General features: G+C 43.3%; 1 protein-coding gene across 2 annotated transcripts in view; it reads right to left on the bottom strand.

The window, feature by feature from the left end:
* Positions 1-23926, bottom strand: part of LOC138569646 (uncharacterized) — a 1436407-nt gene that overhangs the window by 143612 nt on the left and 1268869 nt on the right. For both annotated transcript variants that reach the window (XM_069647797.1, XM_069647798.1), the window contains exon 64: positions 21764-21856. In XM_069647797.1, the coding sequence (XP_069503898.1) occupies positions 21764-21856 (93 nt within the window). The remainder of the gene's footprint in view (positions 1-21763; positions 21857-23926) is intronic.

The raw sequence follows: 23926 nt of genomic DNA, 5'->3' as shown, positions 1-23926 counted from the left end.
CCTTTTCATGGCATTACCACTTTGATTTATTTGTATTATGGCACTGAAATGATGCTTTCAAATAGAAGTAAAACTGCAGTTATCATGATGCAAAGGCAAAATCTGGACCACAGAAGCTTCACACACCTGACATGACTGACTGTAGGCCAGGGAGCACTTCATCATTAAATCCATGTGGTTTGGTGGGCCATAAACAATGGCCTAAAGGACCTCATTGGCATGTGGTGCACCGCTCTAGTAGTGACTTCCACGAGAGAGACCGGGACGGCAGACCATCATATCACAGAACGCGCAGTCAGGCACATCGACATGATTCCAAATTGGCAAACTGAGATTTTAAACCTTTGGTGACTGGCATTAGAAAAATGCACTCAACCAATCACAGAGGGAGGGACAGTAAATACTCAGCTCAGCTCTTAATTAGAACACATGCAGCACATGAGATAAAGCAGAAGAGACCAGCAATAAGAGAAAGATGTTAGAAGAGGGAGACATGGAATGGGATACACCAAAGATGATACTGAGAAGCAGCCTGAGAGAGAGCGGGACAGACAGCCACAAGCCTGCTGGGGACTAGATTCCAGATGCTGGCAGACACTAGACCCAGAGAGAGAAGAAGAGAACCAAGGAGCCGGATGAGGGCTATATCCCAGACTCTGGCAGAGACAAGACATCGAAGAAGAGCCTGTGAAGCATATGTCTCAGACACTACTTAGATCAAGGGCCAAGGAGATGAAGGAGTTACATGGCTGCAAACGACGTTGCTGAGACTAGAACCACAGGAGAACAAACTGCTGCAAGCTTTATGAGGGCCATATGTTAAGCTTTTGAGATTTTTCACCTTAATTACTACGTCTTAGCTAAAGTTGTTTCAATGCATTTCAAGATTTTTGTGATGCTGTATCTGTAGGCATCAGTACCCATATCCTTTTTCGTGTAAACAGGGTTCAAGGTCAGTTGCTGAAAACATCTGCATTTCTTTACTGAACTACTTTAATCCATTAATAAACAATAAATAAATACATAACTCATAATGAACGTATAACTTTAAAACGTAAACTTATTCCTATTACAAAATTTGAATTCTCCATAATTATTCCAAAGCTCTCTCTTCTGAGATACTACCAATATACACCAAACATTTGCACGTAAGAACCTGGCCCCTTCCCATTCCTTTCCTTCTGTGAGAAATAAGTCTATGTTAGCCCTTTTTTGGCCTGTTTTTTTCAGTCGCTGCATATATGTAAATATCTCGATGTCACACACATGTTTCTGCGACCCAGCACGTAACTCGCTCACATTTCAAATTACTGATAAGAAAAATACATGCTGGATGCGAAAGTGCCTCTGTGACGTATATACAAAATGGAAAATACTCCTAGCTTGGAAGTATTTGCCAGCCACAATTCACTAAACACATTCTTTTAATTGTAGTTAACAAGCATTCATTTCTGTTGAAAACCCATACATACTTTCTAAATATAATTGCAATCTGTATCATCCACCCACTAGACTCTCACTTTATTACCATTCCTCTATGTTCATTCTTATCTCTTTTGTATGCTTCTTCTATCAGGCTCATGAAACATTGTAATGTCACATCTCAGTGTCGTAAAATCACCCAAAGAAAGAATTCTCTGGTCTCCACGAACTTCAGACCTTCACTAATCCACCCCACTAGCACTCCCCACATCCATGCTATTTGAAACATAGCTCACTTCCCAGATGAACCCTTTTCAGCATGTTTTCATATATCCTGAAGATGTTGTCCTCTTGTAGTTCCCAACCCCATTTCACCTAAATCCCTTGCTATGACAGACTGCCATCTGTGAGGCCAACATGTTTCCACCTTTTCAATTTTTGAAACGGATGCAGGTAATTTTGTCTCTGAAAGGCAGGCCTGAAAATCAGCCCCTCCTTTCCTAATGCTCAATGCCAAAAACATAGTGCACCCATGAACCTTCACTGGGATAGTCTCCTGACGTCCCCAGTGACAGCTTTGTAGTAGTAGCAGAGCAAGTTCTATTGTCACACGAACAGACACAGCTGCTGGAACACCATGTTCCAAAAGCCATAACGGTGTATTAACTATCTACACATCTGGGCCAATTTCTTATTATTGTGTCCCCCTACAGCCTGGTGGAACTATCATATCTAAATATAAGCCAGGCATGGTTGTGTCATACTGGCTACTGAGAGTACACAGTTATATAGCCAAAAGCATGTGATGTCCTATAATTGCAGGAGCTCAACGGAACCGCTCAAGCAGCATTCAGGGCCCAACAGGAGCCACTGTCCCCACAAGACAGTCATTCATCACGTACCAGGACCCCATAGGGGGCTACAGACCGCATCCAATAGCCTTGATAAAGACCCACGGGTCGAAACACGTGTCGGCTGACAACCAGGGGACAATATTGCCCCAAATGTACTAGATGCATATCAACTGTATGAAGAATTAACCCATCACTAGCACAAATAAAGCGAAAATTGTATCGCAATAACCACTGTGTTAGAACCCTTCTTGGAACCAATTAAGCAAGATAGCCAGGAGAACACTCTCCCGTCCTTTAATTGTCTGCTTGGAGAGCAGTGACTTATGCATGGCAGGGCTGCGTGTGCATTAGCCGTGTGGCCATGTGGGACCCAGGCCAAGATGTTTCTTATTTGAGCCCCATGAGAAGAGTGAGCAATTTCATCCAGGGACCAGGAACCAGAAACCCTGAGCCAGCAATTTCCTCCAGGCACCAGGAACCCTCCGCAGGAGCTACCCTTTGAACTGGTGCTTCAAAGACAGTTATTCCATGACAATGGCCCTCTCACACCAGGGTGCTGATTACTGGAGTCCTTTTGAAGTAGGCTGACAGAGGAAGGGGCAGAGTTAGACTACCACTGCATTGCAGAAATTTGCTCAATGCGGACACTTAAGCTCTGCTATATCTTCATTTGTCTTGCCTTGTCATCAACGCAATGCTCACTGAAGCCAATGGGCCTTCCACTAAGTCTAGCGTCTGGTACTTGATCTTTCTTTAGGCTGTCCTCCCCATCTCTCCTCCACATTCTTGATCCTCCTTCCTTTGCTCCCAGATACCATGTGTGCGTATGTGGCCTCATGCTCTCCTCTCCATACACCTCCAAAGATGTTTTAGGTTTACACCTTGCTGCTCCTTGCTTCCTTTTCCTCTCAACAGTTTCTCCTTCCCCCTTGACCCTCGCCACCCCCTACTACTTGCGTCTTAGGTTTTCCAATGTTTCCCATTTCTCCTTCGCCTCCTGCACTTTTATTTCCACTTTTATTTCCACCAACCAGTCCTCCAACTTCACTCTCCCCTGTTGTACCCCCTCAAACCTCTACTGATTTACCACCTCGTCTTGCACCTTTAACTCCATCAACCTATCTTGCTTCATTAACTCCTCATCTGCTCTGGTCCACACAGCTTTGCTACAGACTCAGCCTGTAAAGGGCTGGCCTGTTATTTTGTATTGGTTAGAATCACGCATGGGTGATGGGACATACATACAGGATGTGAGTGGAGATGGCAGGATCTACATCTGCTGTGCACCATCCGGGTCTATCACTGCGACTGTGGTAAACCTGATTGGAGGTGGTTTTTGAAATAGTGAAACCCACTTAAATTGAATGCAGTAAGTAATATTGGCCAAAACAATGCTCTTAATATTATAATATTATAATTTATTACTCCTCTTGTTCATAAAAAAACTCAACATCAATAAAGATTTCCTTTAACTATTGTTTTAATCTGGTCAATTAACTGGCACACCTAGCTTAAGGCAATCAACACATATTATACTCTAGGTAGTGTCATAAAGTCAGTAGGACCCCACAGAGGATACAATTTATGGATTCTGTTCAAAGGGTAGGGATACTCAACCAGTGTCAGAACAAATCTCCTTACCTGAGGAAAGTGTCCTGGGGCAGTATCTCTGGTTCTCTCTTTGACATCACTCACAGCCTTGGATAACAGGTCACCAGTGTGGCTGAACTCCAGGTAAGTAAGTGGCAGGAAAAAGGCTGCTATGGTAGGCCACTGATGGATAGCAGTGTGGAGGTCATTCAGCAACTCTTGTTGTGGAATGTTCTCCAGATGTAGGCTCCTCATCTTCTCCCAGAAGTGAGGTAGGCCTGGAGGTCTTACAGATGCCAGACCTTCATCTGACTCAGGGTCTAGACCCTGGCACCGGGCCAACCTATCTGGCTTGCCTTCTCATCTTCAGGATGCTCCCTGCAGCGAAGCAGCCTCTGCCTATCATTAGCATTTGTTTCTTGAGCTGTCATATGGCTGTCCTCCTAATTGCTCCATAATGTGCACATTCTTCCCCCTTCTGCTCTCAGACAATGTGTGGACTTATGTGGCATCTTGCAGTGCCTGGTTATCTCCTTACACTTTTAAGGAGGTTATCCGATTTCCTCTCTTCTTCTCCTTACTTCCCATCCCCTCTAACAATGTTTCTTTCCACTTTGCTCAACACTGCCTTCTCTTCACTCACTTTTTTGGTCTTCCAATGTTCCCCACTTTTCCTTTTGAACTTAGATTTCTACTAACATCTCCTACAGGGATGTCCAATTCCAGGTCTTGTGGGTCGGAATCCTGACAGGTTTTCAGGATATCCCTCATTAATATTCATGAGAACAAATTTGCATGCATTTAGAATCATTGTGTACACATTTATCTCATGAATATTAATGAGGGATATCCTGAAAATCCGACATGTTCCTAGCCCTCTAGGCCTGGTGTTGGACAACCCTGTCCTACGCCAATCCATTCTATTGCACCTCTCCCACCTCTATTGCTTCACCCCTTCTCCTACACCATCACCTCCTGCAACCTTTCCTGCCTCACCACTTTCTCCTGCAGCTTAACTACTTGTTTATCAGTCTACGAAGAGGTTACTTCTGTTCTAGCATAGATACAGGAGACTTTATATCACTAGAATCCAGGAAGTTATGCAGCCTGTAATATTAATGCAGGACTGTATGTAAAAGGCACATGTAAGCCAGAATAGACATAGATCTCACATTTGCTGCCTCACAGAATGCAAACGTGCTCAAGCATGGATAGAGCAGACCAATTGGTAGGAAGGCGAAAGCTACACGTACCATAGCTTGGATAGGGGATGCAGATTAGAAGCTACCAGAAAGGTGTCTGTATCCAGACAGACTGAGATTATAAGTGGCACATAGTTTTCAAATAGTGTTGCCATTAGAGATCAAAAAAGAATAAAGTGCCTGTGGTGGGCAATATATCAATGCTCACTATTATAGTGGAAGCAACACTATAGCCAATGAAACCATGAATGAGGCTGTTTTGAAGATCACACCCTGAGAAGGAACACACAAGTAATGGGCTAATCCATGCCACCAGCATGCAGGGAGGCAAACTTCACAGAAGACAGTACACTAATGTACAAGATATAAGATGATTGGTAGGATCACTGCATTGTCTGCTGCCAAAGCCAGGATACAAGCATGAATGCTTTGGTTCCAAATTCTGATACTTATTCATCTCTTGGACTAACAGTTTATGCTCATTGTTGGAGGCAATTGCCTAGGTTTTACAACACCCCATCTGAGCACACCAATTTCTAGACCTTCACCATAAGGACGACATGTTTGTTTTTATAGCAAACCCTATCTGGTGCAGGTATATTGCTGAAAGTAGCACCTGTTGTGCTGCAAGACCAAGTACATATGCAAGCAGGTTTATAAACTTCGGACATAGGAAAGGCTCAGCCAGCCTTACAGGAATGTGCCATTCTAATCTTGCATAGGAACACATCACTGCAATGAGTGCTTAACACACTGAGCTAACTTCTGAACCATCGTGGCACTCAATTTACCAGTATGCATTTCAAAGGTGGCTATTGCACATGATCAACATAATTCCCACAGAAAGGAAAAAATGCTACAGGAGTTGTGCCGCAAGGAACACACAAACTATATATATACCACAGTGAACATGAACATGATGAATTGATTGAGGTAAAATGTACTTTCCAAAACAGACAGGCAATAGGTTTAGAGCCTCAGCACCATGCAATACAATATCCTTGTGTGTGCTATTTAAGTCTGGTGAACAAAGGAATCTTACTTCTTTAGATCAGGCAGCCTTGTGGGGCCCCCTCCAAGGTGGGGGCCCTGGGAAAGTGCCCCTTTTGCCCTCCCATAAAAACGTCCCTGCCCTAAATGCTCGGTCCATCATCTTGGATTTGTTAGAATCTCACAGTGCATGATGGGACATGCCTGCAAGGTGTGAGTGGCCTTGGCAGTATCCATGTCTATCACATCCTCCTGCTCTCTCACTGAAACTGTGCTAATCCTTTTAGAGCTGCTTGGTGATTGGTGAACTTTGTGATGTTTTGGAATAGTGCGAACCTCACGGGTCTAAGCTTAAAGGTTCCACCGATTTACATGCATTCCTTTTTGTCTGATCTTTCAAAGGCACAGTAGTGGGAGCTAGCACAATGTACTGGTCCCTAACCCATGCCCCCAGCACTGGAACCAACGAATCCTCCCCATACTGCCCCAAGGCCTCATATCATGTAAATCATGGTGGGGGTCTGCCCATCAGTCATCCCCCCACACACATAGGACCAGGTAGGGGACATCATTGAACACAGCGTCCTCTTCTTTGAAGCTCCATCTCACTATAGTCACTAAAGTAGTCTAAGGTTGTAAGGAGATGGCCAACGCAATAAAAGAGTAGGGTTGCAGAGTCAGGAACCAAAGCATGAACCATGCACTGGTTTCTTTGTTTTGGGCTAGACAAAATAATGGGGCAAGGTCTGTCACTAACAAACACTGTCTTCCAGCTAAATATTACTTAAGGGTGAGACACAAATAATACTTTACTCTTTGGCAAGACATTGTTTTTCAAGAGTCATATAACTGAGTTCTTTGGTGTATTATTTGCAATGAATAAAAATAATAGGTTGTTCTTTTGTGAATGCAGTTGAGTATGAATGGCACCTTTCCCAATAATATTTTTTTTTAATATGGGAATTTTATTGTTTAATGCACTTAATTAACATTACTATTTGTATTATTAATTGAATTAATATGTTGATATTCTGGGATATGTTTTATTGCTACTATGGACACATTTCTGAATACAGTTATTTGGTGTTGTAGGTTTTTCTACCGCATTCCGAACTTGGCAGAGGGCTGCTCTGAAGCCTCTGCAGGAGATGTTGGTTTGCAGGATGATGGGTCAATTAAAATATAGCATAATGAAAAGGGATTACTTCAATTCCTCAAAAGCCATTTCTGCTTCTGAAGTCCACTTGAGTGGATTCAGCTTGTTTCCTTCCTATTGATCAGACAATGGGCCGGCCAGAGTAAAGACATTTGGGATCAATCTTAGCCACTCAAACCAAGGGAGGCTTGCAGATGTTTCTTCATCTTGGGAATTAGAATGTGATGTTCCCCGCCACCTTATCTTCCTCTGGTTGAAAGGTTCTTGTTGTATAATGCTTAAGCTCACAACCTTGGGAATGCAAATCGTAGGGTTTCACTGGGAGGAATGCACATTTTTATTCAATGATGCACCAGAGTTAAAATAACTTTTTAGAATGCCCTGGCCTAACCTGTATAACCCACAAATAGATTGTGAAATGTGGACCATGCAAATCTGTTCTGCATTCGGCAGGACAGGATGTATGCGAGGAAGTTCTGCAGAAAGAACAAGAGGAACCTAGAATAGACACTGCAGTTTATCTTTCAGATGGGTTTCTGGAGCGCTCAAGATTTCAAAGACATGTTTGATTAAACTGAGGCTGGTGAGCCTCCACTGCATAGGTCATAAAACTGTAAAACTGGTCTGGAAGTGGGAGCCCTGATTCCCTGTGATGCTAGCAATGCATTAACAGCAAATACGAGCAAACACTGTAAGAAATATTTAAAGCAATTCCTCTGTCACTCTTTGCCCCAGTAGCATTTCCACTGTCCTTTATACCTAAGAAAGATGAATCTTTAAGGACCTCCATAGACAGACCTGCTGCATGGACTGTAACAAACTGAACAAGATCACTGTCAGCAACCTACACCCTTTGCTGCTCATCTCTCATCTCAAGGAGCCCAAGGCCCTACTCTTCAAGGAATGGCTCCTCCCTAACAGCTAGGCCCATACACCGTCCACTCCCCAGCTTACCTGAATCTGGGTGATCTGATCCCCACTGATTCCTACCCTAGTTTCTTGTAGATCCATTGCTGACTATTGCCCTCCCTCCCCTATTGTTAGATCCCCACTCTTGTTTCTATGCTCCCTAACCTTATTCTTCACCCTATGATCGTAAAGCGCTCTGTTACTTCCTGGAGTTAGGACCACGGTCAACAAATACCCTAATAATAATAATAATAATAATAATAATAATAATAATAATAAAAACCTGTCATTAGAACCAGGGAGCCACACACTTTACAACAGTGTATCTTTGTGGGGTTTATCATTTGGTTAGGGTGAGATCGTGAGATGAGTGTAAGATGACTTACATAACTAGGTTTGGGCTATTTGAATACTAAGTGATGCCCTTTGGCTATTGCAACAATCCAGCAGACGGTCAATTCTCCATAAATTAAGCGTTAAGCAAATTCTTGGATGTGTTTGTCAATGTGTATATAGACGATGCTGTGTTTTTTTCTCACAGCCTCCATCAACTTCAAGGGCATGCAGAAACTAAGGAAGAAGAGGCAGTTCCATACTAAGGTGGTGCAATTTCTAGGATTTGTCATCTCAACATATGGGTTGGAAATAGACTTTTTGAGGACAAGGTGGTTCAGGACTGGCCCACAGCAGCTGGCATCAAGACCTGTCAAGCTTCTTAGGGTTCTGCAGTTTCTGAAGGAGATTCCATAAGGATTTCTTTCGAGATTGGTCAATGCAATCACCAGTTTGCTAAAGAAGAGGGTACCGTTTGTGTGGAGACAAGAGGCATAGAAGGCCTTTACAGTGTTGAAAAGGCTATTGGCTTCTGGGCTAATATTTCAGCACCTAAATGTGACCCAACCATTCTTTGCAGAGTCTGATACCATTATAAATAAAATTAAAAGTCTCAAATCTGGTGATTGAAGTCATAGGGAGACTGGAAAGTGACACCCTTTCTTTTAAAAGAAATTGTCACCTGTGGACATGAAGTATACCATCACATATGTTGGTTATAAAGTCAGCATTTCTAGAGTGGCACCATTATTTGATGGGGGCAAGGCATTCACTCACAGTGCTAACAGATCACTCACATCAGCTGTTCATGTGTGCAAAAACCTTGACAGTATGGCAGTTACATTGGTTATTGTTCTTCACGGAATATGATTTCTTCATCAGATTCAGGCCTGGGTGCCTAAATGGTAAAGCCGATGTCTTTTCTAAAAGAAAATCACTTTCACCTGAGGGACAGTAAAAAGGATACACTCCCCTAATGCCTTCAGAACATTTTATGGTCGGGGGACTGAAGTAGCACAAGACAAGTAAAGAATGTTTTGCACTAGGTGGATGAAAGGTTGTATGTGCCGAAGAACTACGTAAAGTGATCTTCTAAGAGCGCCACAACTCAGTGTTAGCAGGTCATCCAGGTTATCATAAGACATTATAATTGCTTTGGAAAGGATTCTAGTGGAAAACCAGACATACAGATGCACTTGTAAAAACTTGCAAAATTCATTTATGTTTAAAGTCTAAAGGAAGGTAACCAATGGGACTTATACTTCTATTGCCTATTCTGCCTCGACCTTGGCACATGATATCTCTGGATTTTAAAGTGGATCCACTAAATGACAAGGGGTGTCCAGTGATTCTAGTTGTGGTAGATTTGCTAACCAATGTGGGGCATTTAATTCCTTTGAAATGGGCAATTACAGTGACCCGACTCTCAGAGAATATCCACAGGGCATAGCTCCTGTCCAAGGCCTTTCAACCAAATTAATTTCCAAAAGAGGGTCTCAATTCATTTACAAATGTTGGCAGACCCTTGCAGGGTTGGGGATGGAAGTCTTTATCATCCCCAGAATAATGAGCAATTAACTGAAGGCAGAGAAGTTTTGGGTACACCTTCTATGGTTAGTCGAGTTCAGTTATAATAATTCTTCTAAAAGCGCCACTTCGATGTTCCCATACTTTTGTAACTAAGGTTATCATGCACATTTTTTGTCAGAAGCTAGGTTGGAGATGTCTGATGATTCTGCGGTTCAGGAGAGGCTCGGGATAAAGCCTGAAAACTTCCAAAGTGCAATTTCAGCCTTGCAAATAGGTAAACCAGTTTACAAGACGTTTGTAGATCTCTCTAGCAAGAAAAGGGCAGATGTTTTGGTGGGTGAGAAAGCTGGGTTATCCACTGGGCATCTCAGACTTCTGGTGAGGAACAAATGTAGTCTGCGGTTTGATGGCACTTTTGAGGTAGAGATGGTGGCAAATCCAGTAACCCAAACGTTAAAGCTGCCTCCCGGCTTAGACATCCATCCCACTTTTCACATTAGCTTGTCTAAACCATGTCTGGAGGGGACTAGGCTGGAGGAGGTTCCTCCATTGGGATGAATGGAGGGACTATGTGAAGAATTCAAGGTTATAGCCATTCTAGATTCCAGAATGTTCTGTGGGATAGTTTCAGTATTGAATTGACTGGGAGGGTTTCAGTCTCAAGGAGAGATCTTGTGAAGCTGCAAGTGAACTTCATGCCCCTCGTCTAGTAGACCGGTTTCACAGGACAAATCCCTCCAAAGCTGGCACGGGTCAGGGTCTTGAGGGGGGTCCTGTCAGGTTATGTAGGGTGCAAGTAAGGGTGGTAAATCACGCTGTAGGGCTGTTTTGTTCATAGGGAATATTGGAAGGGAAGGGGTGCTGGCAGTGAATGTTTCTTCCCTGGTTGATGGTTGGACTACACTTTCACAGAATTACCTAATTCTCCCATACAGGAGTCGAGGCCTTACCCAAATCAAAATGTAGGGTAGAACCTGAAATCCAGTGATGGCTGCTGTGTTGCCATAGGCAGGAGAGAATCCAGACAAGCATTCCGTTACTGCCTTTCCTTCAAACCTGGACCTGAGGGCAGGTCCTATGCGCTCAGCTCTGTGTTCTCAGTTCCTTCTGGGGGCCATCCTGGTGAAGAAGATAAATTATGTCACCACTCATCATGGGACAAGTTCTGGATACTCTTGTGGGAGTGGGACAGGAACTGGAAAGACTTTTGTTAACAGTAAAATGTGAACTAGTGAATCAAGAGCCACCACCCGCATGCCACCTCAGCTGCTTGGGTTTCAAATCTGCTGTGAAATAGTTAAGAGGAGCAACCAAAATTTGAGTAGGAGACACCTTGGGGCTCTGTTGCCCCAACTTCTTCAGCGTCCTGAAGAGCTAACTTGTGCAGGAGCTGACCAGTGTCACTTTTTCTGTGTGCTATGTCCTTCAACACTCTGGAGAAGGCATTCTTAACTGCTTGAAGCCAGACTGAAAACACTGAATCAAATGCAGCAGCAAGTTCGGATTAGTTCCCCTAATCCGCTGTATCATTTAGAAACTATTCCGCCATGGAAGCAACAAAGTCATGTCTGCCACAACATTTGTTTAAAGGACAAACCATTGTGAATAGTTAAAACGTTAGCCATTAAAGTAGTGGAAAGAAGTAAAAGAGGAGTGCAAGTAGTAGTTAGTTCAGGGTAAGACAGCTAAGAAAAGAACAGGGTAAAGATCAAGAGAATTCTCAAGGCTCAATCAGCAAAAACTCTAAGAGAGTCCTTAAGGAGACTTTAACGAAAGGTGAATTCTTTCGGATTGTAAGATGGACTCCTGGGTGGCACAGCCACATTTTGGATAGCAAAGCGTTGCTTCCTCTTTTACTCGACTTTGACGTATTTCTGTTGCAGGAACCGCGGCCGAATGCTCCAATTTGTATCGATGGCTTTCGACTTTATCAAGAACTGCCAGTAAAAGGTTTACGGGGGAGGCCACATGAGTGTCTTATCATAGGGGTACATTATAAATTAGCATTTTGTTGTTTAAATACAAAGGGGTGTAATGGCAATATGATGGCGGTGGAATTAAGTGTGAGCGAGAATGGAGTATATAAGAACATGCTAATTTGTACTCTATATGTTTCCCCGGACACTAAAAGGCTCGACGACATACAAGATTGTATAGATGCCATCTGTACGGAATGGGCAGTTTCTTCTGGGTATGACAATATTCTGTTAGGAGGGGACCTTCACGCATGCTGCACAGATGATGAAATTTGTTCACTTTATAAAAATGTGTTTGAAGATTGTACGATGTTGCAAACTAGAACCAACCTAAAGGGTAGGTTATGGGTATCCCTTCTGAAAGAGTGGGATCTTACGTTATTAAACGAAAGGTCCAAGGGGGATTCCCGTGGTCAATTTACCTAGAGTTTGGGCCAAAAGAGGGCAACTTTTGACTATTTTTTGGAAGCAGTACGTGCTTGGAAAAAGTGGTGAAATACATGCTCTTCCAATGGACTTTAGTGACCATCGGATGCTAGTTCTAACGATTGAAGGGTTCGAGGGTAGCAGCAGGCACATGGATGTTAGTGGAATTGATACAAATCACACGGCTAACCGTATATGCTGGACTCCTGTTATCATTAATAGTATCATTGCTGGCATTTCTTACTTAGCCTGTAGCGACATGACTTTTATAAATCTCTTGCCATGTGAATGACATTGAAGAATGACTGACACAGTTAGCATTAGATACTGGCACAGTGGCACAGAGACCTTTGGCTGTAGATGCCAAAAAACATACTAGCATCTTTGATATTGCTATACTGGATGCAAAAAAACTTATAAGGAGGAAGTTAAGGCAGATAAAAGAAAAAGCTTGTGGCAATTGGTGTGGGGTTATCAGTAAATCAAAAAGGTAAAGCAAGACTACAGGAATTGGTTGAGAAGATGGCAGTGATCTATACAAAATTCACAGTGGCAACAGATAATTAGAGCTTTGAGGAGCCAAGAACCCTGCCCCATATGACAGATTTTGGCAATGGTGAAAGGTAATAAAACAATAAAAATCGTTAATTCCCTTATGGATGTGAATGGCTAAATTACCTAAAGCCTGAGCAGAAATTGACTCGGTAACACAAAGTGGAGAATTGTGGTGAGATATGGCCCATTGAGGTCTCCATGGGTGATATTGAGCTAGCTATAACCAATTTAAAAAGCTCTACAGCACTTGGGCCCAACTGCCTTTCAAACGTGGTTTCGAAACGTAACCCGAGCTGTTGGGCTAAGAATTTAAGGGCCTTATTCATGGAAGTTTTTTATAATGGCTCAATCCCATAGGAAAACGTTCCATGAATCAGGCCCTAAATGTTTTATTTGACAAAGTATGTTTGACTAGAGGGGCCGGTATCATGGAAATAGCCCGCTCTTATCCCAGTATACAAAAAATTACATTGATTATCTCCCGAGAGTTACAGATTCCTTTCTCTGCTAGATTTGACTGCCAAACTATTTGCCTCTTTTGTGCTAACCGTGCTCCAAGCATGGGTGGTGGAGAACAACGTACGGTATCCCCTTCAGATGGGGCTTTCACCCCGCCTTGGCTACCACCCATACAATTCGATTATTAGACTTATACAAGGGGCAACCACTACGGGGAGTCCAGTGTTATAAGCAGTATTTGTAGACTTCCGTGCTGCCTCTGATTCTGTGAATTGTAATATCTTATGGCAAAAATTGGAGAGTATAGCATGTCCGAGTTGGTTGACGTCTATATTAAGGAAACTCCATTTGAACACTGGAGTAAGAATGAAGCTAAACGAAGAGAGAGCCCTGTCTGCCCTGTTGATGGATAACCTGGTGGTCAAGCAACGATGCAAGATGGCCCCCATGTTATTTAACCTCTACTTGGCACACCTCCTCCTTGGTTATTGTTGAAAGCGCCCTGTCTCTCGAAAATTGCTCTATGCAGATGACTTGGTCTTATTTAATCACACTACGGGCGGGGGGGGGAATGTGTAATGAACTCCTGGTATATGTGACAGAAAATTAGCTAACGATAAATATGAGCAAAACCAAATGCATGCTGGTTTCGGGGGGAAAGAGTACATTGTTTAGCTTTGCAGCTTCATTCTGGGTCTATTGAATATGTGGACAGCTACCTCTACTTGGGTGTGGAAATGGCTTCTTGTTTTGACTACTCCAATGTCAAGGAATTAAAACAACAGAAGGCCTGTGACGCATCTCATAAGTAAATGTGCAAAGCACGCAGCCGGCTATTCCATGGAAGAAATTATTATTGTATCAGCAATGCTACTGCCCTGCAATCTTATATGGTTAAGAGGCTCTGGCTATGCAGAATTTTGCATGGCTCAACCTATTGGAGGGCCGTTTCTGGCGTAGAATGTTGAATTTATCACCTCCCACCACCATGGAGTATCTTAGACTTAAAATAGGCGTGGTGTTGCTCAGCAGTCAGACTTTGATAAGGTGGGGGCTCTGTATATTAAGTCTAAGGTGAGTCCTGAATGCCTGTTATTAAACTTGATTGGAGTAGCTACTTGACTGAGCACGGTGCAAGAGGGAAGGGTCTGAATACAGACTGTTTAACGAGCGTAGATTGGTTCCCTCAGTTTGAAAGGGACACAGACCCTGAAACACTGAAAGCGATATACAAAAGCAAATGGCAACAATGGGATTGGATAAGGAATTATGCCCATTTGTCCACATTACACAACTATAAGTACGTAGCCACTGTTACGCATAATTATCTTAAACCACAGCCATATTTACTTCAGAGTTCAAGTCCAGCTGTGTGACAGCTGATGTTGCTACTTGGGATTAACCAGCTCCCATTTCTGGTAATACAGGGTGTATATCATAATCCCCCAAATGAAAGAAGATGTTGCCGCATGTGTGGACTGACTGGTCAATGGGAAACGGCAAGACACGTCTTCACTGAATGTGTGAGCCTTAGCTCTACATTTAAGTGCACCTTGGGTACTTTTGTGAGCAGGTTTGATGCTATCAAAACTCCTGAGTTTTGGAACTATTGCTTAAATACGGATTCTGAATCAGCATATTGCATTTTATAGGATATGGTGTCAAATAGAGAAGATTTTAAAGAGTAAACGTCGCACATAAAAAATGGTTATGTCTTATATACACTGTATTGAGCCCAAGATGTATATGAATATTGTCATCGTGTTCTTTTATTGATCTTTATTTTACAGTTGCATGTTTATGTTTGTATTTGCGAAAGTTCTATGAACTACTACACATAAATAAATAAAATAATTATTATTAGTGAGTGCAACATACAGGTTATTGTTTTGTGTTTTGAACAGATCCAGTGTTTGTTACGTCATCCTTTAATCCTTTGCCCTCCGAGTGTTACGACTGTACTAAATCTATCCAATTGCTCTAGACGGGACACTTAGGGAGGGCTGTGCGGCCCACAGCTCCAGTGGATTTCACCTATTGAGGTGCTGGGACTTCCCCAACCTTAAACCTTCTGAGATTGGCTTCAAGGATGCAGTAAATATGACAACCTCTTCTAAGTAGGCCCCAGTATTCTCAAGGTGGAACTGTGTTCTTGAATTGATGGGGAGTTGCTGGAGCCCCATGAAGGCCAACATGTACAAGCAGTCTTCTCTTGATCCTTTGCTGCTAAGGGGATCTACAAGTTACCATGTAGCAAGATAGAACGTTTATGCTGGTCCAATGTGCCCAATCATTACATCAAAATGGGGCAAATGGCCACCGTCAAACTTCAAGATCTCATTTACATTTCTGAATAGTATACAGAATCTTCAGCTGCTGTGTGACTTCCCCATGAGTAATGACCACTGTTTCTATGAGGATCTGCTTACGCTCAGGAAACATCTTCTCCACTATTTATTTAGTTATTTATAAGGTGCCGAAAGTCCGCAGGCATTGGGGCGCACCGACATAGACACAGGTGAGACAGACACAAAGCACATGAGACACCAAGTGCTCCAGCAGGATTAAGAGCAGGAAGGGATTTATTCCAAGAGGGACGTTTTCAGTTTATGAGGAAAGCTGAGATGGTTTTCCTCAAGTCTCAGATTAGAAGGAAGGCAGTTCCTTGAAGCTGTGCACCTGCTAGTCTGCAGGGACAGAGTCTCCTGGCCTTGCCCCAGATGTGTCTAAATTCGGTCTATGAAACCTTTAGCAACACCAGGCCTATTGATGGAAGTGATGTCAGAGACCTCCAAGCACTTTAAAAATAATTATTTGCATCATTTTCATCAGATGATCTGAGAAGTCAGTGGTAAGAAGTACTTATCTGGCTCGTTCAGAGGAACTTTCTGGGGCCTTTTCCACACCTTCGACCATCGTAAACTCTGCACGCCTGGGGTTAAAGGGCCCATGTATTTCAATACAGTATTTAGGGTGTAATTCTTTAAAGGCGCAGTAACGATAGTGGACACATTGTTGTAGTCCCCAGCCACATGCTCACAGTGTTGTGGGGGGAAGAAGGGGCCCCGCCATACCAACCCAGAGCCCACATTACGTTGTGATGGGGTCCACATCACCTAAGGGTTAGACAGGGGACACTGTCAAAGTATTTAAAACCTGTTGCCCATATTCGGGCAAGGAAAGCATGCTCTCAGGGAACTGGTTGAGGCTATAGAAGGTCATTATTACACCAAACACATGTATTCATGCAGACTTCTGCAGCAGGCGATGACTTCATGTTATGGTTCACTCAACTCATTCTGTAGATTATAAAGACTCCTGATAGATAGTATTCATTATTTTGTAACTCTGAAAACACTCTCCCTAAATGGTGGATGTTCTAATGCACTCTTCCAAACACTCCCCCTAAACAGTTCTCATGCAAATCTGCCAATCTGGCTTTGCAAACATTGTTGCACACCCGAAGCAACATGGAGAATTTGTCAGTGGCTCGGGTGCGGCAGGTTACTGTTCATTTATCCCTTTCCCCACCCTGTGTCACTGGAATTAAATTTGAGCTAGGGGTTGGTGTCAAACAGTAGCCTCAGTAGCCTGAGTAAAAGGCACCCCATGAAGGTCTCAGCAGGTGGGGAGCGATGACACTAAAATGAGTGATAGGCAGACATCTTGGGGTAAATGTAGGTTAAAATGAATCAAGCACGCACCATTGTCAGAGCGCTGGTGGACAAAGATGAAAGCTGGTCTAGAAGAGAACTGATTTGCTCTCCTTAATACCAGTTCTGTATGTTCAAACTGGCATTCAGATTTGGAAGCATCGGAGGGTGGGGCAGAATAAGCGTGGGGTACACTTCAGGTTAATTTGGCAATATCCACCCTACTCTCATGGTCCCGGGCAGCGGTTAAAACGAGTAGGACTTTATCAGCAACCTCCACCCAGCAGCACCAGGGTTCGATGATGGTCAGTAGTGGACTGCTCGGTGGAGGCTGTTGCTTAGCTACCTCTGGGAATCAACCGCCACCCACTTATGTAATAAGGCGTAGACAAAACATCACAGGTCATAAAACCCAGTCACAAAATGCTATGTCTTTGTGGAGGAGCAAATTACATTCCAAATTTTGGGCCCATTCATAAATCCTGAGGGGGCATATGCTCAAGTTACTAACAGGGATTGGGCCACTTGCTACCTCACCTCCCCTCATCCAGACTTCGAATCCTGTGCACCAGTACAAGCTTCAAGACGAAATCTAGATGAAACAAGCAGAGGGACGAACCTGCTCGGGAGGATAGCTCAGGGGCAACGTGTTCGCCTTGGAAGCAAGACTACACAGAGCAACACAGGTCCGACCCCCTATCATATCATATCATAACCATCAAGGGGGAGCCACAGGCCTCCGAAATGACTAGGCCTCCCAAATGAGTAGCTTGTAAAGTCTCTCCACTGTCGAGAAGTTTAAGCCATGTTTAATGACGCGATCCTTTCCAATGTATGCTGACAATGAGCAGAGCCCCCCTCCCACTCTGAAGAGCTGGCCATAGAACAGGAGAGGACGTTCTGAACATCCATCAGTGCCGAGGAAAGGCACGACACCAGAGATGGACACTCTCCCTTAGTCACATGGTGAGCCTGGCCTAACGCCCCATTGTGATGTATCCACCAGGAGAGGCACAAAGTGGCCCCAAAGACACGTGACATACATAATGATAATGATAATGATGTGGTATTTATATAGCGCCTTAATCCAAACCACTTTACATAGCACATATTTACATACAATATCACCCAACCGAAATACATCATACATATTATTAGGAGTGCCATGTAAACATCACAGTGACAATTTGTTTGGAGACAGTAAGGCATGCGGAAACCATACTCAATCAATGGGCAATGTGTGGAGAAAATAACTAGACGGACGCTTTTGGAAAAAAGGGCGCGAGATTTCAGAAAGCTTTCAGGTGTTGGTAGCCTACCTCTCAGCATATCAACATAACACGTCACTTCTTACTGTAATGAGAAATGGCATGCTTCCGGCCGACCTTCCACATGTTTCACCTTTCTGTTAAAGCACGTGTATTAACCACATCACTTCAAAGGTTCCCATGTATTCATGCTGCAGTTTCAGCTCTCAGCACAGAGTCACATACGTGGAGGGTCAGTGGGTGTGGATTGTGACGCTTCTCTCTCCAAGAATTCTTTGAACAAAATGGCGGCTACATTTCCTAGCACTCCTTCTGATGGGGAATTAGCCGAATGTGCCAAGGTCTGGCGCAGTATCCGGTAGAATTATACCCCTGCAGGAGCATTTTCATCTTTCTGCCATTCGGAAAACTGTGTACTGGGTACAGAGAATGGGTGCAGCCTTACAGAGAATACGAGAGACTATGAGAGGTCCTGTGCAAGTTAATTTCCTTTAGAAATAATGCACCCTAAGAGAAAATGTGATGAGAATTGCTGATATGGTATGCTGTGGTGCACATGGGTGCTCCTCTCTTTTATTCAGTGCTTGGACAGTTATTAGGGTGATGCCTTTATACGCTACGAAGCAACTCATTTTTGCTAGTGAATGACTCAAATGTGCAGCATCCGCTGTATTATGGCCGAGCCGCACATAATGTATGCTGGTGCACCTTTCTTACACCACATGGTGCTTCTCGAAAATGAACCAACTGAAGCCAAATGATGGCTCTCCACGGTTATGTTCCATGGTAGCTCTATTATGCTACCTTGCTCTGCCTGATTATGCCTCTGGTAAGGCTCAATTATGCTCTTTTATCCATGGCGTGGGGCGCTGCACAGTAACGCCCTCACACAGGTAAAATGGCTCGCTCAATTGCAGCATGCCTTTATTTCCGCATAATGATGGGCCATGTGGCTGTGTATACTCATCCTTCGTGACTTTGCTGAATCTTAGCCCTGGTACAGCAATGGTGCTCTGTTTATCTATGCAACACAACTGCAATTTTTATTATAAATAATAATATAATTATTGCGCATACTATTATGGTTGTTATTGTCATTATTTGTATTATTGTCATTTAGAAGTAGTGTACTACAGTGACCAGTCCCTTGCTGCAGCTTAATTCTGCTCTGTGGCTCTTTCCTGTTGGTCCCGAGATCAGGTTATGAGCCGTGGCCGCTCCTAAAATGCCCCACGTTCTTCTCATGTATGTTCTTTGGTTCTTCTCCATTGTGCCTCTCCTGCAGCTCATTCATGTTTTATGGATCTTCTGAAATATGTCCTGCTTCTAGATTAATCACGGGATCTTTCGGATTCTCCTCAAACAGATCTCTTTTGCTACCCAAAATGTGCCTGTGGTGTTGTTCAAACTGGAGCCGTACTCCATTACGCACCTTGTGCCGTTCGCTTGTGTGCCCTGGTGCTCCTCAAATTGAGCAGTGTTGCTGCTGCTGCCCTGCCACTCTCACCTAAACTATGGTGCTGTTAATTTCTGCGCTATGGTGCCTCATGTGGCTAGAACTGCACTGAATAGACAGGGGGCGCTGCTGAACTGTGCTCTGTGCTGTAGATCACATCGCTTGCTGGTGCTTCCCTGACACTCTCCCCTTCGGAAAGGGCTCTGCTACTCCGGAACTGTTCCCCTGGTACTGCTGGCCCCCTGCTGTCCTTTCCTCATCCCCCCTCCAGCAGAATACCCTTGCAGCTTCAGCCCTGAGGGTACCATTCTGGAGTGGAGCAAAGGGGAAACTCAAGAGGAGGTGGAGGGCTGCAGTGTCCCTAATCTGTGCCTCTCGCAGCAGCACTAACCCAACAGTAACCAATAGCACGCTCCTCTGTGGGCATGCCAAGGAATGGAACTGCCTCACCCACCGAGCGATGCACGTAAACTTTGATTAACACAGATGGAATGCTGTTGTGTAGGAGCTTTGCCTCAATTCTTAGGATGGCACATAGCCAACACTTACTGTCATCAATTGCTGGTGGCCTGGCGCATCCATCTTAAACATAATTATACATTTAACTTTTGAATGTAAATTTGGTGGGGTGGCCACCGTTTCCTAGAGGCGCTGCCCGAGGGGCCATGTCCTGCAATGGCCGTGCAGCATTATCACCCCATACTCTCTTTTACTTTCAAAATTGCTTGTTTCTGCCCAGCCAGACATTTTCTATGAACCATAGGGAAGCAGGTTTGACGATGCTAAGAAAATGAATCATTGTTCTCAGGTGAGCGCCTTGTCTCGGGAGGGTAGCTCAGGGGCAACACGCTTACCTTGAAAGCAAGATAAGGTGGAGCAACACAGGTTCGATCCCCAGGTCCGTGCTTAATAACCAATTACAATTACAAAAGGGGTTGCTAGAATTCTGTCAATATCCATTACAAAATCTATTATTTTGGACTCACTATTGGCAAGGCAGGAATACCATTTATGAAAGAACACATTTACATTGCTGAAAAGGATGTGAGCGGGTGCATTGAAACGGGTACTTTTGGAAGAATGATTGCACGCTGGCAGCTATTCAACTATACAGGCCCTTACAATAGAAATGCATTTATAAGATTACTGCTTCAGCCAGCTTAACTCAAACCCTTTTATTTCCATCATCGTGCCTTTGTCACATCTGTTTCTCTCTTTAAATATGCTCTATTACCTAATGACTTTTGTGGAGCTGTTTACATGTCCAAGGATCTTTTAAACATATTTTTGTGGATTGTCAATATGTTAAACCCTTCTGGAACTCTGTATGGCTTACGATCAAGACTATTTTCAAATTTCATCAAGACGTTTGCTTTGACTTTCTTATTTTTGGAAGCTCCCTTTTACAAACTACTCCAACTAACAAATATGCAAATGTTCTCTTTGATTTATGCTTAATGGTTGCAATCTAAACCGTTAATACTAATTGGAAAAACTTAAATCTTATTCATGACAAATTCTGGTGGAACAATGTCTGTAATATTCATAGATTAGAAAGTTGTATTGCATCCTCTCCTAATTTATTACGTCAACATCAATTGAAATGGCAACCCTTTCTTGACTTTTTATCTATTATTGACTCTCACTAATATCACAAAGCATTACTTGTCATGATCATCATGTACCCTTTTATGCCCTCCCTCCCCCCGTGGATGTAATGTCCCGCCTCTGTCGTGTCTGTTATTCGTTTTGTTTTGTCCTTTGTATTGTCACCCACCACTTCTATTTAAAAAAATGACAAACTAGTTTTTCCAGTACTTATATATTTACTTGGCTTTCATGTATGCCAAACATCTGTTTTACAAACTGTTCTAATATGCTTTTTTCATATATTTGCTATATATTTCATCCTTTCCTATGTTTATCAATCGCCATGTATATTTATTTCTAATAATAAAGATTTTTTCAACAAAAAGGTACTTACAATTTTACGGAGGTCCCAAATGCACGCATCAAACTTCTGAATCTTTTCCAGCAAGCTTCCTTGGATCTGTGAGGTAATGCCGCCTACTATGGACTGGGGAGATAAGAGGGAAAAGCAAGCATGAGCAGCTTAAAATGCAATGGCTGATTTAGAATGTTCCATTTAGAATCTCTTTCATGACTGAAGTGATCTGTTGGAGCACGCACTTTCTCCACAAGGAATTTGTTTACTCTTTACTTTCGTTTTAATAAATTAAGTGACTTACATAGTGACGTGGGTTCTTCCCAGGAGTTCTTCAGAAACGAGCCACCAGTGCCAAACCCATGCCCATTTTTCAGTGGCTCAGAAATAAAGAATGGCCCACTCCCTTCAAAGCTAAATTACTTATATCACGCGGCCCCTGCACCCTAATCCTCTGCCCAAGGTCTCTGTCCTCCTGGCTCTCTTGAGCAGTAGCATTTAAATTCAAGCCTTTAATGAACCAACCATGATCAGAGGCTTGAAACCGTTTCTATTGACCCAGGATACAGAACCTTCAATCCGTGATTTATATGACTACACACTGAGGTCATTATTGACATCCTCTCACTCAATCAGAATGCTAGCAATGCAAGCAGTAACTACTGGTGCTGACTGCCCTCCGAACATTGTTAGGCCCTTGAATCTTTTTTGAACCATTGTGGGGTTGCCTTCCTGCCACCGGTCCCTTTAGAACTCCATTCTTGCTGCTGCCATTTACACCTGCACAGTATTTTCTGTACCATGGGTTTATACAATTATGGAACCAGTGACCCTTTTCTTAAATTATTTGTCCCCTGCAATACACAATGTATGATTCTAATTAGCAACTGCACCCCACACAAATTCAAACTCCCTAATAGCTCACAACAGGATTCCGTCAACACATGACCGGCTAACCGCATATCTAAATAGCACCTGGATACCTGAGGGTTTTGTGCGCTGCTATAAATGCAAAAATAAATAAATAACCTCTGCTAGGGGTCTGGAGGTTAACTCTTAGAGCATCCTTATGTAGTGCTTCCTACTTGAAAATACTCGATTTAGGGCTGTAGCTTCTTAACAACTTAAGGTCCTAATGATGCTGAACACTCTTTTCCCAACTTACTATAAACAACTATTTGACACCCTTGTTGCAGTTAAGAATTATACCCCTCTGGATCCTTCATGAGACCCGAGTCGTTGATGTGAAAACTCTCATTCGCTTTCTGCTGTTGTCTGCAACTCCTTCATTTCAATGCCCAAATTCAAAGTCTCTTTCTGAAACACGGTGCAAAATCTTCCCAGAATAGGTTTGCTAGCTCTCTGCTAGGCGTTTACAAACTATCAGCTTGAGTCTTGCTATTGTGGGTGCTATGGGGGTACTTTTCATTTTCTTGCTGATTGGCACACTGAATTTTGCTGATGGGACTACTGTGATAGTGCCTCTCTGCAAAGACACTGCTCATTAATGCCAAACTCCTAATGCAGTGAATGGCCGAGACATGTCTCTGCACTTTGCCTGCGCATCGCCAACACATCCCTGGGCTAGGGTGCCACTTCTGCCAGGACTCTCTCTTTTTCCTTCTCCCCCAGCATTGATTTTGCTAGTTGTTGGTCATATTGGGGTTTAGGGGCTGGGAGGGAGCAAGGTTAATAATGGAAATCTTCTTAGGAGCCCTCAGATAAGCTGAGGCTCAAGATGCGGCCAATCGCTCACAGGGCTTCAGGTGAAAGGGGATTAGCCCCATGACAGCAGCACAGGAACAATCTCTAAGTGACATCCTGCTGCAATTGGGCCACTCGCAGATGCCACCATCTTGTGGTGGCACTCCGACTGAGATCTCGTTAAGGAAGATAACCTTTCCAACCCTAAAAAAAATTCTCTCTCTATTTCTCTCTCTCTCTCTCTCTCTTTCTTTCTCTCTCTCTCTCTCTCTCTCTCTCTCTCTCTCTCTCTCTCACTCAGGAACTTTTTTCAAGATGACAGATGCCGTCCAATTTAATGCACCAAATTGATAACGAAAACATGGAAAAATGCTTCACACTATATAGAGAAACCATTTACTTTTACAGTACACCTAATGCATGTTAATTTTAAAATCATTCCAATTCAATTAAGTTTACAGTTGGAATGCTTTCCTAAAAAAAGACAACCTTGCTATT

This window comes from Ambystoma mexicanum, chromosome 2q, assembly GCF_040938575.1.
Source record: "Ambystoma mexicanum isolate Mex_15411 chromosome 2q, UKY_AmexF1_1, whole genome shotgun sequence".
Taxonomy (NCBI): Eukaryota; Metazoa; Chordata; class Amphibia; order Caudata; family Ambystomatidae; genus Ambystoma; species Ambystoma mexicanum.
Note: the sequence above shows the minus strand (reverse complement) of the source record. Positions and strands in the feature narration are given on the sequence as shown.